Source organism: Polypterus senegalus, chromosome 7, assembly GCF_016835505.1.
Source record: "Polypterus senegalus isolate Bchr_013 chromosome 7, ASM1683550v1, whole genome shotgun sequence".
Classification (NCBI taxonomy): Eukaryota; Metazoa; Chordata; class Cladistia; order Polypteriformes; family Polypteridae; genus Polypterus; species Polypterus senegalus.
In genome coordinates, this window is record NC_053160.1 from 165,259,409 (window position 1) to 165,274,388 (window position 14,980).

The window sequence follows — 14,980 nt, forward strand, 5'->3', positions numbered from 1 at the left end:
TTATTTGATAGATAACAATGAATGTGCATCTCAGCCTTCACTCTGTGGACCCAAAGGGATTTGTCACAACAACCCAGGCAGCTTTCGTTGTGAGTGTCAACGAGGTTACTCTCTGGATTCCAGTGGCCTCAATTGTAATGGTATAAAAGATTATACTTTAGCTTTTCACTCTTTTACTAATGGTAGGAAATAACAAGTGCACTTAACTCACTTAACTCATTGCATTAGTGAAAAATATTTTTTGCATGTTGTGTTTGTGTATTCATATAGATTGTTTAGAGACACTCTTCTCCAAGATATATCAAATATATAGGAAAAAAAAGAACTGAAGGTTCATGTTCTTAGCAAAAATTCCTTAAAATAACTCCTGTAAGACAGTGTTTTATTTGTAAGACCTAGGATATAGTTCACAGTATGCTTTATCTTAATTCTTAATCTTAATCATATGCTCTCTGCACTTTATATGTTTATTTAGGCTTATTGGGTCATTATTGTTTTATGTCATTAATAAGTATAAATGTCATTTGTTAGAAATTATAATGCCAAGACATCATATCCTTTGCAGATATAGATGAATGCAAAAGCCAGCACAGATGCAAACATGGGTGTCAGAACACAGCAGGGGGGTACAGATGTAGCTGTCCGCAGGGGTACAACCAGCACTACCAGTGGAACCAATGTGTTGGTAAGTGTCATCCAGCAAAAAGGTGTATATCTTGCTAAACTGAAAATATAGCTTATAAAAAATATTTTATATATTCAATAAGGCAGAAAAGAAAGCTGAATATTTTTGTGTTTATAACATAATTTTATACATTTATTAAGCTGACTGTTTGAAACAAATATGCTAAACATTCCTCTTTAAATAACATTTAAATGGAAGAATGTAGTGTTTATCCCTTGAATTATTATTTGGATGATAAACTGCAATTGCAGCCATTACACTTTTTTAGATAAGTCCATAAAAGCTTTGTATATTTGGACGATACATTATTTCTCTGGGCGTCACGGTGGCGCAGTGGGTAGCACTGCTGCCTCACAGTTAGGAGACCTGGGTTTGCTTCCCAGGTCCTCCCTGCGTGGAGTTTGCATGTTCTCCCCGTGTCTGCGTGGGTTTCCTCCGGGTGCTCCGGTTTCTTCCCACAGTCCAAAGACAAGCAGGTTATGTGCATTGCCGATTCTAAATTGTCCTTGGTGTGTGTGCCCTGCGGTGGGCTGGCGCCCTGCCTGGGGTTTGTTTCCTGCCCTGCGCCCTGTGTTGGCTGGGATTGGCTCCAGCAGACCCCTGTGACCCTGCACTTAGGATATAGTGGGTTGGATGGATTATTTCTCAGTTCTTCTTTGTTAAAGTAGATCAACCATATTTTCTACCTTTTAAAAGTGAAAAGTACTCTTTTGTGTATTAAAATATTGAAAATTTAAAGGGCAAATAGGAGAAGGGCTGACCATTTATGATATAATTCACATCATTGCGTTGATTCTTGGGATTTGCTTTCTTCCACCAGCTCAGTACTAGATAAGTGACGTCACTGGTAGAGTTGTTTTTGGGAATTAGCAAGGAAAAATCATGTCACAATTTTTTTCAAAGAGTCCATATTAAAGAGAGCTTATCAAGCATTTTTGGCAAACAGAAATTCCTGCCACATGTTGGGCCACTCCACAACATTAACCTTGACATATGAGATACATTTATGTATCCTGTCTGCTCTCCAAAGATGACAAAAGTCATGTTATACAGTGTATATGTATTTAGAACCAACCTGCTTCTCCCTGAAGCTCTTATAGTTGTTCTAAATGAAGTATTACCCAAATTAAATCTCTGCGTATTTCAGAACTTTTGTTTACATTTTGACATATAAAATGTAGTAAGTAATACATCAGTGCACACCATCAAGTTTAGAATATTATTTGTAGCAAAAATAAAGATGATTTTTATCTTTTCTTTTGTGAATAATGGAAAGGAAGGCTAAATGTAGATATTTTAGATTAGTTTTATATAATTGACATATAAAAATATTTCCCTATGAATGCTTTGCTGACATTCCGTTAATAGTGTGATACAAAGTATTAACAATCCAAGCAACACATCAGCATAGGATTGAGTAAAAGTGATATTGAGCTAGTTTATCACGAAGGATGTACTTTCCCATTTTACTCAGTGTTGTTTACATTCACTTTAATGACCCAGTTATTTATTGAAATATACCCTTATTCCAGGTAGAGAAACTGGGATATTACTCTCTGAGAAACAAAATGAACATGCATAGATTTCTCAGTGAGTTATGTGACAATGTAAACTTTTTACTGTGTTTCAGTTAAGGATTTCTTACTCTTCTCATGTACATTGTACTCTTCCAGCCTTTACATGTCTTTGCTTCACACACTCTTCCAGAAGCCACAAAGATAAATTTCCTGAGGCAAATGGGTAATAGCATTATTCCTTCTTCTTGTTGAAATAATCTGTCTTAATATTTCAGAAATTGCTAAATTTACATTGGTGAACTGAACATACTGTACAGTGGTTCAGCAGGCTCCATGCTTGTTTTTGAATTCTCGGTGGTCGTGTTGATGACATTTACTCTTTTATTTTAGTATATTGTTATCACATTAGAACATTTTGATCACCTTGTCTAGAGTCATTGTTCTGCTGGAAGATGATTCTTTTCTCAAGTCCAGGATTTCTTGCTGGTTTCAGCAGTAATTCTTTCTTAATTTGCAGCAACCATTCTTCTATCTCAGTTCATAAGTCTTCTAGGCCCTGATTAATGATCACTGATCACAGCGTTATTCAGGTCCAACAATTCTTTTGTTGTCATATGACTAGGTGTTACACTTGCATCAAAAATAGCAATTAATGTAGAGAACAAATAAGTCAGTTTTGGTCTCATTAGAACCATATACTATATCTAATTTCCAGTTTTGTCAGTACTTTCTGGAAAAATGTAAAGTAGTACAGAATTAAGATATTTATACCAGGAGAATGTGCAGACAGGGGCTGAGTAACACAATCTTGTACTGAGAGAACATGTGAAAGGCACACCTAAGATAAGAGATAAGCTGGAGGTTAAATCCTATGAGGTACTCAAATGGGGCCACTATGAAATACAAGCACACAGTACCCTAAGAATATAATGATAATTGCATATAAAACAATGAAAACATACCAGAATATTCTGAAACTGTTTTATAGAGGCAAAATGTAGGAACCAACTCTAGGCCAGGGTCAGTTCTTCTCAGCAGCCACTCTTCCACTTGGATGGGACCAATTTAGAGGCTCCAATCAAACTAATCTGCATGTATTTTTGAACTAGGACACTGGACCCATGGGACAGCAGTGTTAACCATTGTGTCATCTTAGATCTGTTACAGAATGAGTAATTCAACAATATACTGCATGTGAACATTAAAACACATCACAGACTGATAGGATCTATTGAAATAACACTGCAATCTGAATCCTGCTTAGTAATGTTTCGTGATGACAGGTCTTTGAAACAGTCCATATAAAAAGCTTTTGTGTTAAGCTTCATTAGAAACTCTTTAGAATTAGAATTTCTTGCTCCTCAGATGATATGCAGGCTGTTCCAGAAAACTACTGAAGCTGAATTTCTGAGATCTCAGCTTCCAAGTGTTCACAATTATGGTAGGCAAGCAAGATTTTGTGTGACACAAATTGAAACTTTCAGAACTTGTCTTTCTGTCAATGACAAGATGTTTTACAAGTATTCTCTTGGATTATGCCAAGTACAGTAGACCGAATGTGAGTAAAGACAATACAGTTGTTAATGGCGATCATTGAGGTATTTGCTTCATTTAATGTGAACTTAATGCCATTCCATATGCTGAAATAATTATACTAATATGACTGGTACCTAATACACAGTTGGTTCCCATCTTTTGTCCTATGCTACTGCAATAGTCACCACCTCCCCATAACTCTGTACTGGATTAGGTGGATTAAAAATGAATCAGTGGAATGGAAATGTAACAGATGTTAGGAAAAGTAATCATTGATTGTTCTATTTCATATCATAGCGCAGTTTGAGCAGGCACATGGAATTATTTTGTTGCATGTACTGTACCTAAATTCACTGTATATTCACCAGTTTTTGTACACATTAGTGCTTCTGATCCAGCTTCTGCTATAACTCCTGAAACATCTGGCAGCCAGTGCAGATGGCACATAATAATAATAATAATACATTTTATGTAACATACTCTATATTTCATTTTCCAGATGAGAACGAGTGTGCTGATCCAAAGAGGTGTGGAGCTGCCTTGTGCTACAATACTCTAGGAAGCTACAGGTGCTCTTGTCCATCTGGTTATTCATTTAATGAGCTAACAACTTCCTGCCATGACATTAATGAATGTGAAACTTTTAAGAATCCCTGTAATTATGGATGCTCAAATACAGAAGGAGGTTATATGTGCGGTTGTCCACCTGGGTATTACAGAGTGGGACAAGGGTAGGTATTCCTTTTCACTTCCAAAACCACTGAATATTTGTTTAGTAGATGTTACTTTAAAACATGCCTACAGTGTCTTTTGCCTTGTTTCTACTAACACTGGCCTTTCTTTACTTACTGTATGATTTATGCAGTCACTGTGTGTCTTCAGTGGTGCTACACCAGGATCAGTTCTTGACCCCAGTGGGACAGGCCACTGAGGAAGAAGCCTTGTTTCTAGAAGCTTGCTATGAATGCAAGGTCAAGGATCTCCCAAAGAAAGATCTCAGAAGGAGAAGGAGTACTAAAGAAACACAGCTCTTCGAGGTATGGTGTTGGTCTGCTTTAGTTATGACAAAAATAAGAGAGATCTACAGTATCAATTTGTGCAGAAGGAGCATGTTTTTACTGGTTCATTATGGACCAATACAAAAAAGAAGCATGACTTCAATAAGCTTGAAAAATAGTTTATTTTCTTTTGGAAATTAATATTAGCTTGCTATTAAGATACCAGTCATACCCAATTCCTGCTTATATATATCAGATATACAGTAGAGTCTCGCTTATCCGACATAAACGGGCCAGCTGAACATCGGATAAGCGAAAATGTTGGATAATGGCAGGTGTTAAGAAAAAGCCTATTAAACGTCAAACTATGTTATAATTTTACACATTATGAAACTAATAATCATGTTTTACAACAAAACAACAGAATAAATTAACTGAAAAAATGAACTTACAGTTACAGAATTGTCTGACGTTAAATACAGTATGTACTGTACTTAAAAAGTTCAGTCCTGTGATGATTTAAAGACATGTTTGATCGTAGTCTGCTTTCCTGACGAGTGCCGTTTCTTTGCTGTCAAGTCTCGCCATCTTTGCAGCATCATTATGTCATTTCCTGTAGCTTCTTCTTGTTGCTCAATGTAATTAATTGCAGTTTCTAGAGCCTTAACTCCGTCACTCATATAGTCAACATTCATACGAGCGTATACTGTTTACTACAGCATTGTGACTGCGTGTGTATGTGTGTTTGTGATGTGACGTGTGAGTCCCCGTCTTGCACCCGAAAACTCGAAGCTGAGTCTCAGTACTTTTAGCAACACCAGCTTTATTCAGCTTGAAACAGCAACAGCGCGGTTATTTATTTTAGTGGGATCTGCCGTTCTCCTATACACAGACACAGCAGTCAGGCAAAGTCGGGGGGAAAGGAACACACAGTCCTGCGCATTTACAATGTTCCTTGTTCCTTGTATCACCCATTGATGGCAGGCGCTTATAGCATGTCCATGATCTTTTCGGATTGGCCTTTATGGCGACCTGCTACAGTGATGGGTGACTGCGATTGCTTTGGGACGCTCTTCCGCGTGTCGTCCCGTTGGGTGGAATCCCACAAGAGTTTAGAAACTCACTCACACCAGCCATGATTCTTTTCAAAGGTAAAGTGCAGGTTCATTTGCTTTATTTATTTTTACTTTATATTGTGGGGACAGTGCCTCTGGATTGGCAGACCGGGGTGGTGGTCCCCCTCTTTAAAAAGGGGGACCGGAGGGTGTGTTCCAACTATAGAGGGATCACACTCCTCAGCCTCCCTGGAAAAGTCTATTCGGGGGTTCTGGAGAGGAGGGTCCGTCGGATAGTCGAACCTCGGATTCAGGAGGAACAGTGTGGTTTTCGACCTGGTCGCGGAACAGTGGACCAGCTCTTCACCCTTAGCAGAGTCCTGGAGGGTGCATGGGAGTTTGCCCGACCAGTCTACATGTGTTTGGTGGACTTGGAAAAGGCATTCGACCGTGTCCCTCAGGGAATCCTGTGGGGGGTGCTCCGGGAGTATGGGGTACCAGACCCCCTGATAAGAGCTGTTCGGTCTCTGCACAACCGGTGTCAGAGCTTGGTCCGCATTGCCGCAGTAAGTCGAGCTCGTTTCCAGTGAGAGTTGGACTCCGCCAGGGCTGCCCTTTGTCACCGATTCTGTTCATAACTTTTATGGACAGAATTTCTAGGCGCAGCCAGGGTGTTGAAGGGGTCCGGTTTGGTGGACTCAGGATTGGGTCACTGCTTTTTGCAGATGATGTTGTCCTGTTTGCTTCATCAGGCCGTGATCTTCAGCTCTCTGGATCGGTTCGCAGCTGAGTGTGAAGCGGCTGGGATGAGAATCAGCACCTCCAAATCCAAGAGCATGGTCCTCAGCCGGAAAAGGGTGGAGTGCCCTCTCAGGGTTGGGGGGGAGATCCTGCCCCAAGTGGAGGAGTTCAAGTATCTCGGGGTCTTGTTCATGAATGAGGGAAGAATGGAGCGTGAGATCGACAGGCGGATCGGTGCGGCATCCGCAGTGATGCGGGCTCTGCATCGGTCTGTCGTGGTGAAAAAGGAGCTGAGCCGTAAGGCAAAGCTCTCAATTTACCAGTCGATCTACGCTCCTACCCTCACCTATGGTCATGAGCTATGGGTAGTGACCGAAAGAACGAGATCGCGAATACAAGCGGCTGAAATGAGTTTCCTCCGCAGGGTGTCTGGGCTTTCCCTTAAAGATAGGGTGAGAAGCTCAGTCATCCGGGAGGGGCTCAGAGTAGAGCTGCTACTCCTCCGCATCGAGAGGAGTCAGATGAGGTGGCTCGGGCATCTGATCAGGATGCCTCCTGGACGCCTCCTTGGTGAGGTGTTCCGGGCACGCCCAACCGGGAGGAGGCCCCGGGGAAGACCCAGGACACGCTGGAGGGACTATGTCTCCCGGCTGGCCTGGGAACGCCTTGGTATTCTCCCGGAAGAGCTGGAAGAAGTGGCTGGGGAGAGGGAAGTCTGGGCCTCTCTGCTTAAGCTGCTGCCCCCGCGACCCGACCTCGGATAAGCGGAAGAGGATGGATGGATGGATGGATATTATGTATTAATCATTTTTATATGAATAGTTTTGGGTTGTGGAACGAATCATCTGAGTTTCTTATGGGGAAATTCGCATTGACATACTGTACGAGTGCTTTGGACTGCGTGCACATTTCCAGAACGAATTATGCTTGCAAACCGAGGTTCCACTGTAATTAGCTGCAGCAGACTCGGGAGCAACAAAAAATAGACTACGCTCACGCTCGCAACTTGCAGTTCTTGATGCCGATTGATGCGTATTTTTTTTGTTTGTTCTTTTTTTTGCGGTGGGACGTCGGATAATACGGAATATTGGATAAGCGAGACTCTACTGTACTTTCTTACTAACTTACTTGAAAATGTAAGAGTAGCTTAGTGGCAGTGCTACCTTACATCACATAGACCAGGGGTGGGCAAAGTCAGTCCTGGAGGGCCGCAGTGGCTACATGTTTTTGTTCCAACCCAGTTGCCTAATTAGAAAGCAATCCTTGCCAATAATTTAATTTCATAGCTTGTTAGTGCTTTAAATCTGCCATGTCAGGTCATTCTAATATCCTAGATTTTTTTTTCCTTTCTAAGGATATCACTCAAATGATTTGAAGTGTAAAACGGATGAGTAATTCTCAGTCCTTTACTTTTTTTCTCTTCACCTTCCTTACAAGTATTTAATTAATCCAAACAGGTGTAAATGGAAACAAACTAAATGGAGAAATGCTGGTTTCTTTTGTCATTTGCATCTTATTGCTAATAAGGAGAAATTAAAAACCAAAATACAGCTGTTTAAGACTAAAATAAGCAATAAGGGTTCAAAATCTTAACAAGCGAGACAATTAAAATGAAGCAGGAGTGTTACTTGAGCAATAAGGGCTTCTTAATAAGCAACTGGGTTGGAACAAAGACCTGCAGCCACTGCGGACCTCCAGGAACAACTTTGCCCACCCGTGACATAGACCCTTATTAAAATCCAGCTGAAGAGCCTTCTGTGTAGTTTTGCATCTTTTCCTATTGTTTTTTTCTACAATCCAAAGACATGCTTGTAGTTGGTGTGTGTGTATTCAAATCTTATGATAAAATAGCACGTACTGTAGTTGTCCACACTTGTGTCTGCCTGGTCTCCGCTGGTAACATGTTGGGCAGGAGGTCTAGCAACCTCAGACTGCAAACCACAGCCAAACCACCAGCATGAAATTCACTCTTAGAGTGTTGAAGTAATTCTTAACAATGTACGTACTGTCTGGAAACATAAAGCATTAAGCGTTAATTTAACAATTGTGATTTTGCTGTGACTGTCCAGTAAATCAAGGAATTGGAAATGGTTTTAGGTTTTGTTACTCGTTTAAAGAGAAATCAATAACCCAAAAGTAATGCCTGCAGTGATTACAAAACATATTGTGCTGAGGTTGACATATTAGCTGTACAGGCCTGCAGCCCTTAACAGACAAAACAGATATTTCCTTACCTACATCTGTATGTCCAGCTCATGAACCTGCTTCTTCCATTACAGAATCACAGGAAGCTGGAGTCTGTCCTAGTCAGTCAATATTAGGGAATACACATGCATATACTCACGTTCACTGACACTCAGCCACACCAGACCTCATTGCAATCACCAGCGAACTTACAATGCCAACATTTAGGGTGTGGGATAGAACAGCAGCTCCTTGCAACTTGCAAGAAATTAAGAATTAACCAGACTCATAGAATATAAATTAGCATGTTAGAAAAGTTGTGACAAGAACAGGCCATTCAGTCTAAGAAGCTCAGTCATCCTACTTATTTAGATTGTCCAAAATAATATCAAGTTGAGATTTGAAGTTCCCTAAAGTCCTACTTTCCACCATACTACTTGGTAATTTATTTTGTGTATCTATGGTTCTTTGCATGAATTAAAACTTTCTAACATTTGTGCAGGTTCTGTATCCATTGTTTCTTTGAAGAATTGACTTTAAAGTAACAGAATCAGTATATTCATTCCTTTCGTGATTTTAAATGCTTCAGTCATGTAACTTCCTAAACTCTGTTTTCTTAAACTGAAAAGGTTGAACTCCTTCAATCCCTATTCATTGATCATACTTATTAGGGCCCAGAACCAGCCTAGCCACTCTTTTCTAAACGTTCTCTAGCTCTGCTATGCCTTTTTTAATATGGAGACCAAAACTGAACTCACTTCTGTGGGTGAAGCTTCACTATTGTATTACATGACAATAGCATAACCTCCCTTGACCTACGTACTATCCACACCTTATAATATATAACTTAACATCGTGTCAGCCTTTTTGATTACTCCTGTACCCTGTCAGGATGTTGATAGTGACAAGTCCATTATAACTCCTTCTCACAATCTCCCTCTGTGTTTTCATATCTAACATTTCTTCTTATGTTTAGTGCCTTACACTTAGTTACATTAAATTTCATCTGTCATAAATCTGCTCACACCTGTATGCTGCCCATTTCTCACTATAACAATTTAGCTGATTCTACATTAGCTGCTTTTCCACCTAGTTGGTATCATCTGCAAACTTGACCAGCTTATTGATTATATTCTTGTATAGATTGTTTATGTATATTAAAAACAGCATCAGCCCTAGCACTGACCCCTGAGGAACACCACTTTTAAAATCACCTAATTCTAAAAACGTTTCCCTCACTATATAACCTTTTCTTCCAGTGTCTGAGCCAATTTTGTACCTACCTACAGACTGCGCGCTGAGTTCCCACGTCTTTTAGTTTGATCACTACCTTTATACATTAAGGTTGACAATAGAAAAACCAGCTCTAATTAATATATACAAAAATATATACAGTATATATCAATGTTTTACCCAGGTAAATGTACATGGCATCCCATTGAGTAGAAACAGACTGATGTTATTAAAGTTAATGAAAAGATTGAAAAGCAAATAAAACAGACCATAGCGATTTCAGGTGATGAAGTTCTTGATTCCTGAATATGATGAGGAGAGGAACACAAAAAAACTCCTACGATGGGCCATAGGAGAAAAATAAAACTCTGGAGGTCCACGGTCAGAAGACAGAAACAAGCAAATCAAACAGTTAAGTCTGATGATAATCTGTTTCTGCATCATGAAAGTCACAATGACCAAGGCTAGCTGGTCGCCCACCCTCTGCTGGGCACAGTTGATACTGTTAGTACAGTTGATAATAAGGTTTCCAAGTCCTCCTCGTTTCCTTCAGTACCCCAGGTGACTGCAGGATAGAGCCTTTGAGCAGGTGTGGGTGGCACATAGCACCACCCCAAAGGACAGGAAATAAAAACTTTCACTTTAATGTATACTTTTCCAGCATGGAGACATAAAGGACCACAGCCTGGCAGCGATAGACACAAGGCATACCCTGAACATGGACAAGATATGGTCAGTCCATTATTGGGCACTCTTGTACACTTATCCTCTATCAGATACTCACTCAAATTTGGCCAGTTTACACCTTCCAGTCCACCTGGCTTAGCAGTTAGTCCCACACTACTTTACAATTATGAACAGGTGATCAAAAAAGACCCAGTATAAAATGAACTGAAATGGTAAATGTCAAGTTAGTCATACTGTAGTTGACCAAATGAATACGCCTCTGGTGACATTCAAGTCTTACTCTGTTGACTTTGGCAAATTTTAAACTTCATTTGCACTACAATATCTATCATATGTCACAAACTATATCTATCATATAACAATATATCATATCTATCATATATCTATCATATGTCACAAACTATTACTCCTGTGTGGACCAAATAAAAATCCTGTCATTGTAATGAGCCTTCAAAACCTGTTTATATTCCCAACTTTCTTCACAATTCCAGCAGACGATTTTGTCCCATATTACTTTTTTCACTGCTGCTCCTTATACCGTAGGTTTTTCCTCATCCACCGACTTCAGGGAGTTTTTCAGCAAATGTTGTGTATTTTGCCAAGAACGCTGTTGTAGAATTGATTTTTTTTTGTCAAAGACAATCAGTCATTCCAGGTGACACAACATGGGGATCAAGGTACTCAGCATTTCTCTTTTTAATTGCCATTTTTTTTGTTAGAAATAATTGGTTTTTAATTTTACAAATACCATTTATACTCAGGATGACCCATTTTAACTTAATTTTTTCAGATTGCAGCCACAGGGAGGACATACAGAGATTCTGCACAGAATGCACCACTGTGCCACATTTTGTGAAAAAGGCTCATTACAGTTATTATTTGCTCTGTTCAAGACCAAATGTTTGTGGCATATGACCAGTTTACTTCTATCTACCAGTTATCTAGTAGTACTAGGGTGGTGTGCCGTGTTAGCCATTATGAATGTAGAGAATCTAGTGAAAGACAAACACACCCCAATACAGTTTCATGTTGTTTGTGCACTGAAATATGGATATTATTTGGCTTATGCTTGAAGCAGGGTGTGCCCTGTACAGGGCCAAACAGAGCCCCGAACCCCTAGAGACAACTTCACCCTCATACGTTCTGGGTTCAAATAAATATTTTATTTGAGAAAATACCTTAAACAGGCTTCTTCATCTTCTTCTTCTTCCACAATACAATTCTTTTCCTTTCTCTTTTCTTTCCTTTCCTTCTTCCAGACCTCTCAACATTACCACAAGAAAGCACTTGTGGCTCAGGCAGATCTTCCCTAGGACAGGGGAGCTTGTCCCCAGCAGCTGTCTCTAGTGGCACCCATGGACCTCAACAGGGTTATCCATCAGAACTACAACTTCCAAGCAGCCCTGTGGTTGTCCAAAAAGGAGGATTCCATAGCCCTGGGGAGGCAGTCTCCCTCGGTCCTTCTGCTATAACAGTCTCACAAGCAGGAAGCGTTCAAATAACCATCCAGGCTGCAATGCCCATCTGTCCACATCTTCATTTACAAGTGCAGTTGGTTGCCTGTTTCACATAACATTTCTGAACTAAATAAACTTTCACTGAGGAATTACAGAGTTATGAAGATTTACATTTTTGTAATAACCTTTCATTTCCAAAAAGGTGGTTGCGTATTTCTCTGGTGTTTGGAGAAATTATGACTCAGAAAATAAAGCCTGTGTCAAATTGGAACGATTGTTGTATTGTTAGCATAAGAAGAGGCCGTAAGCTGTGATTTTCAGTACTTGAGGAATTATAGTTATTGCTGATATTGCATCCTGTCATTTCTATTTGCTGAATAAGAATATTCCAAAATTTAGGTCACATTTTCCTGTAGATGGCAGTAATGTATACGTCTGCATCTTACCTCTTACATAGGCAGTCAAAACAACATACGATGCTTTAAATGCTCATTCATAATTCATTGCTTTCAACTATTTTATATATATTTTTGCATCAAATTACATTTATGTAATATTAATCATTTTAGTCATTTTTTAATAAAACAAGCTGTGCTGGCATGTCCCATTTCACTTCTTGGCACAAAGGAATCACTATTTGTTAACTTTTTATTTGTTTAGTCTTTGATAGTCATTCCTAGGTGATCCTAATATTCAAATGTTGCTACATTATCAAATCCAACTTGTGAGACTACACTTCAGAAAAATAATTTTAAGATATTATGCATGAGATAAGAATCTAAAGTACCGAAGGGGACGCATATATATATTTTAACAGTTAACATTTGAAACATGAACTGCAGGGAAAGGGACAGTATATCCAACTTACTGTTCTCGGATCAAAACAGATTTATTTGCATAACAGCACAGAAGGTTTAGTTCTATAACAGATTAGTCATCAAAATGTTTTTATTCTGTCTGTGCTCTGAAATGATGTGTCTGGAATAACTTCATGATCCTCGTTTGTGAGACACCACAATAATGGGGGGAAAAAAGATGAAAAGCGGGGCATAAATGCTTAAAAATCAGACGTGAAAACTGTCTGTCATTTGGTGGTGGAGTGAGCCCGTGTCTGGAGTCATTATTTAGCTCACACTGAAAGAATGTGTCATCGCATGCTCATTAAACACTGAGTGCTCTTTTCATTACTTACAGGAGGCACCGGTCAGCCTGGACAGCTTGGACAATCAAGTACCACTCAGGTTACATCTCAAGAGTAGCAAGCAGCAACACATCATGACGTTTATCCCTGCAACTGAGTCTCTCAACAACAAGGTTCAATATAGCATTTCATCCGGCAATTATGACGGTCTCTTTCGCATTAACCAGCGTGCTGGCCTCAGCTATCTGCACACAAGCAAGAAGAAGTTGTCTCCAGGAATCTATAGGCTAGAGGTGATAAGTGAGAACCATCTTGAAGGACAGACAGACAGAAGTCTTCATCTGCAATTGCTTATTGAACTGGAGTGAACAGCTCCTGGAACTCTCAGCAGAGAAACCTCTTATTAAAGAAAAGAGAAGCAGGGTATAAGATGTACGTCAAGCTCTAAAGGAGCTTCTGTTTGGTAACTGCTCAAGGGCTACTAAAGGTTTGTTTCTTTTCCCTTAATGCCCTACCTATTACTTAGTTCACTATTGATTGAATTTATACACAGCATGATTGTTCTGCAAAGGTCCCAGAGCCTCTCAGGGTATCACTGCCAACTTGTCTTACCTGATCTTGGCATCAGAGCACAGGATGTAACAAGCAGACAATGCGCTAGAATTCATTTAGAGAGGAATGCACTTTGATATTTTAATTTATCACTCAGCAGCGTGCAAGGTGATCACACGTGTTTCCTTAGGAGGCATTAGCTCTCCGGAAATGTGTTCTTTTGAAATTGCGGCATGTTAAGTAACAACATGTTGCTGCGTTTTTGATACTTCCTTTGACATAACTAAGAATTAGTATATCAACATATTTATTAAAATTAATCCAAAAAAGGAATAGTCAGATTAGAGCACACTGTTCACTTCACACAAAGACACACTTTACAGTTTACATTACAGTTTGGATGCAGAAGTAAACTTTTTTCTTCTTTGTACAGCAGAAAGGTAACAGATGACTCCTTATTCTGTGCCACCATCAGCTTATGACCCATGGCATGGCAGGCACACTGCTAATAATGGTTAATTATGAATTTGCTGAAATGGGAGGTTATAGGAGAGGCCAAGTCGGGTGGCTGAAGAATGCAGAGTGAGAAAAGCAGCATACTGTATGTGCTGCACAAAGCAGGCAAGTCAGAGTGGTACGGAAGAACAAATACATGGAATAATTACCGCATAGTAAGCGGCTGTACTTCGAGAAAAGCACAGGTGACGTGTGAGCATTTGGCATTCTAATAAGGTTCACGTGTGTTTGTAATTACATGTGATTATGCTCTTAACCAACTGAATGTTCAGATGTGCTTTGGCTCTACCTTGTGCGTACCTCCTCAGGTTAATCTGTACTGTATTTCTCATCAACAACATCAATACCTCAAACTTAGCTGGGTAACTGGTGCTGCATGGCACGGCGCTTCTAAATAACATTCACGATGGACCAAAAAAAAGAATTCACTGCAATCAGAGAGTTCCAGCAGCTTTGACTCGAGTGACTCTTGGTTGTCAGTGACTTTACTTACAGTACTTATGAATGACAGGACAATTCATTATGGCGTTTCTGCAGTGTTGTAAGAGGCAGCTTTCAACTGCACCAGACCTACACAATACGTCTCATTGTCAGAAGTACACGGTTGGTGGGATTCAGTGCCATTGTGTTAATGCCATGCTGCCACATTCTCAGAATAAAGGGCATTATAGGTTTGAG

General features: G+C 39.8%; 1 protein-coding gene across 4 annotated transcripts in view; it reads left to right on the plus strand.

Moving 5' to 3' along the window:
- Positions 1 to 14,706, plus strand: part of LOC120532965 (fibrillin-2) — a 142,372-nt gene extending 127,666 nt beyond the window's left edge. For 3 of the 4 annotated variants that reach the window (XM_039759489.1, XM_039759492.1, XM_039759490.1), the window contains 5 exons: positions 12 to 140; positions 566 to 685; positions 4,238 to 4,469; positions 4,604 to 4,775; positions 13,288 to 14,706. In XM_039759489.1, coding sequence (XP_039615423.1) covers positions 12 to 140; positions 566 to 685; positions 4,238 to 4,469; positions 4,604 to 4,775; positions 13,288 to 13,602 — 968 coding nt within the window. In that variant the 3' untranslated portion in view covers positions 13,603 to 14,706. The remainder of the gene's footprint in view (positions 1 to 11; positions 141 to 565; positions 686 to 4,237; positions 4,470 to 4,603; positions 4,776 to 13,287) is intronic. The other variant, XM_039759491.1, reaches the window with a different exon arrangement.
- The last annotated feature ends 274 nt before the right edge of the window (positions 14,707 to 14,980 follow it).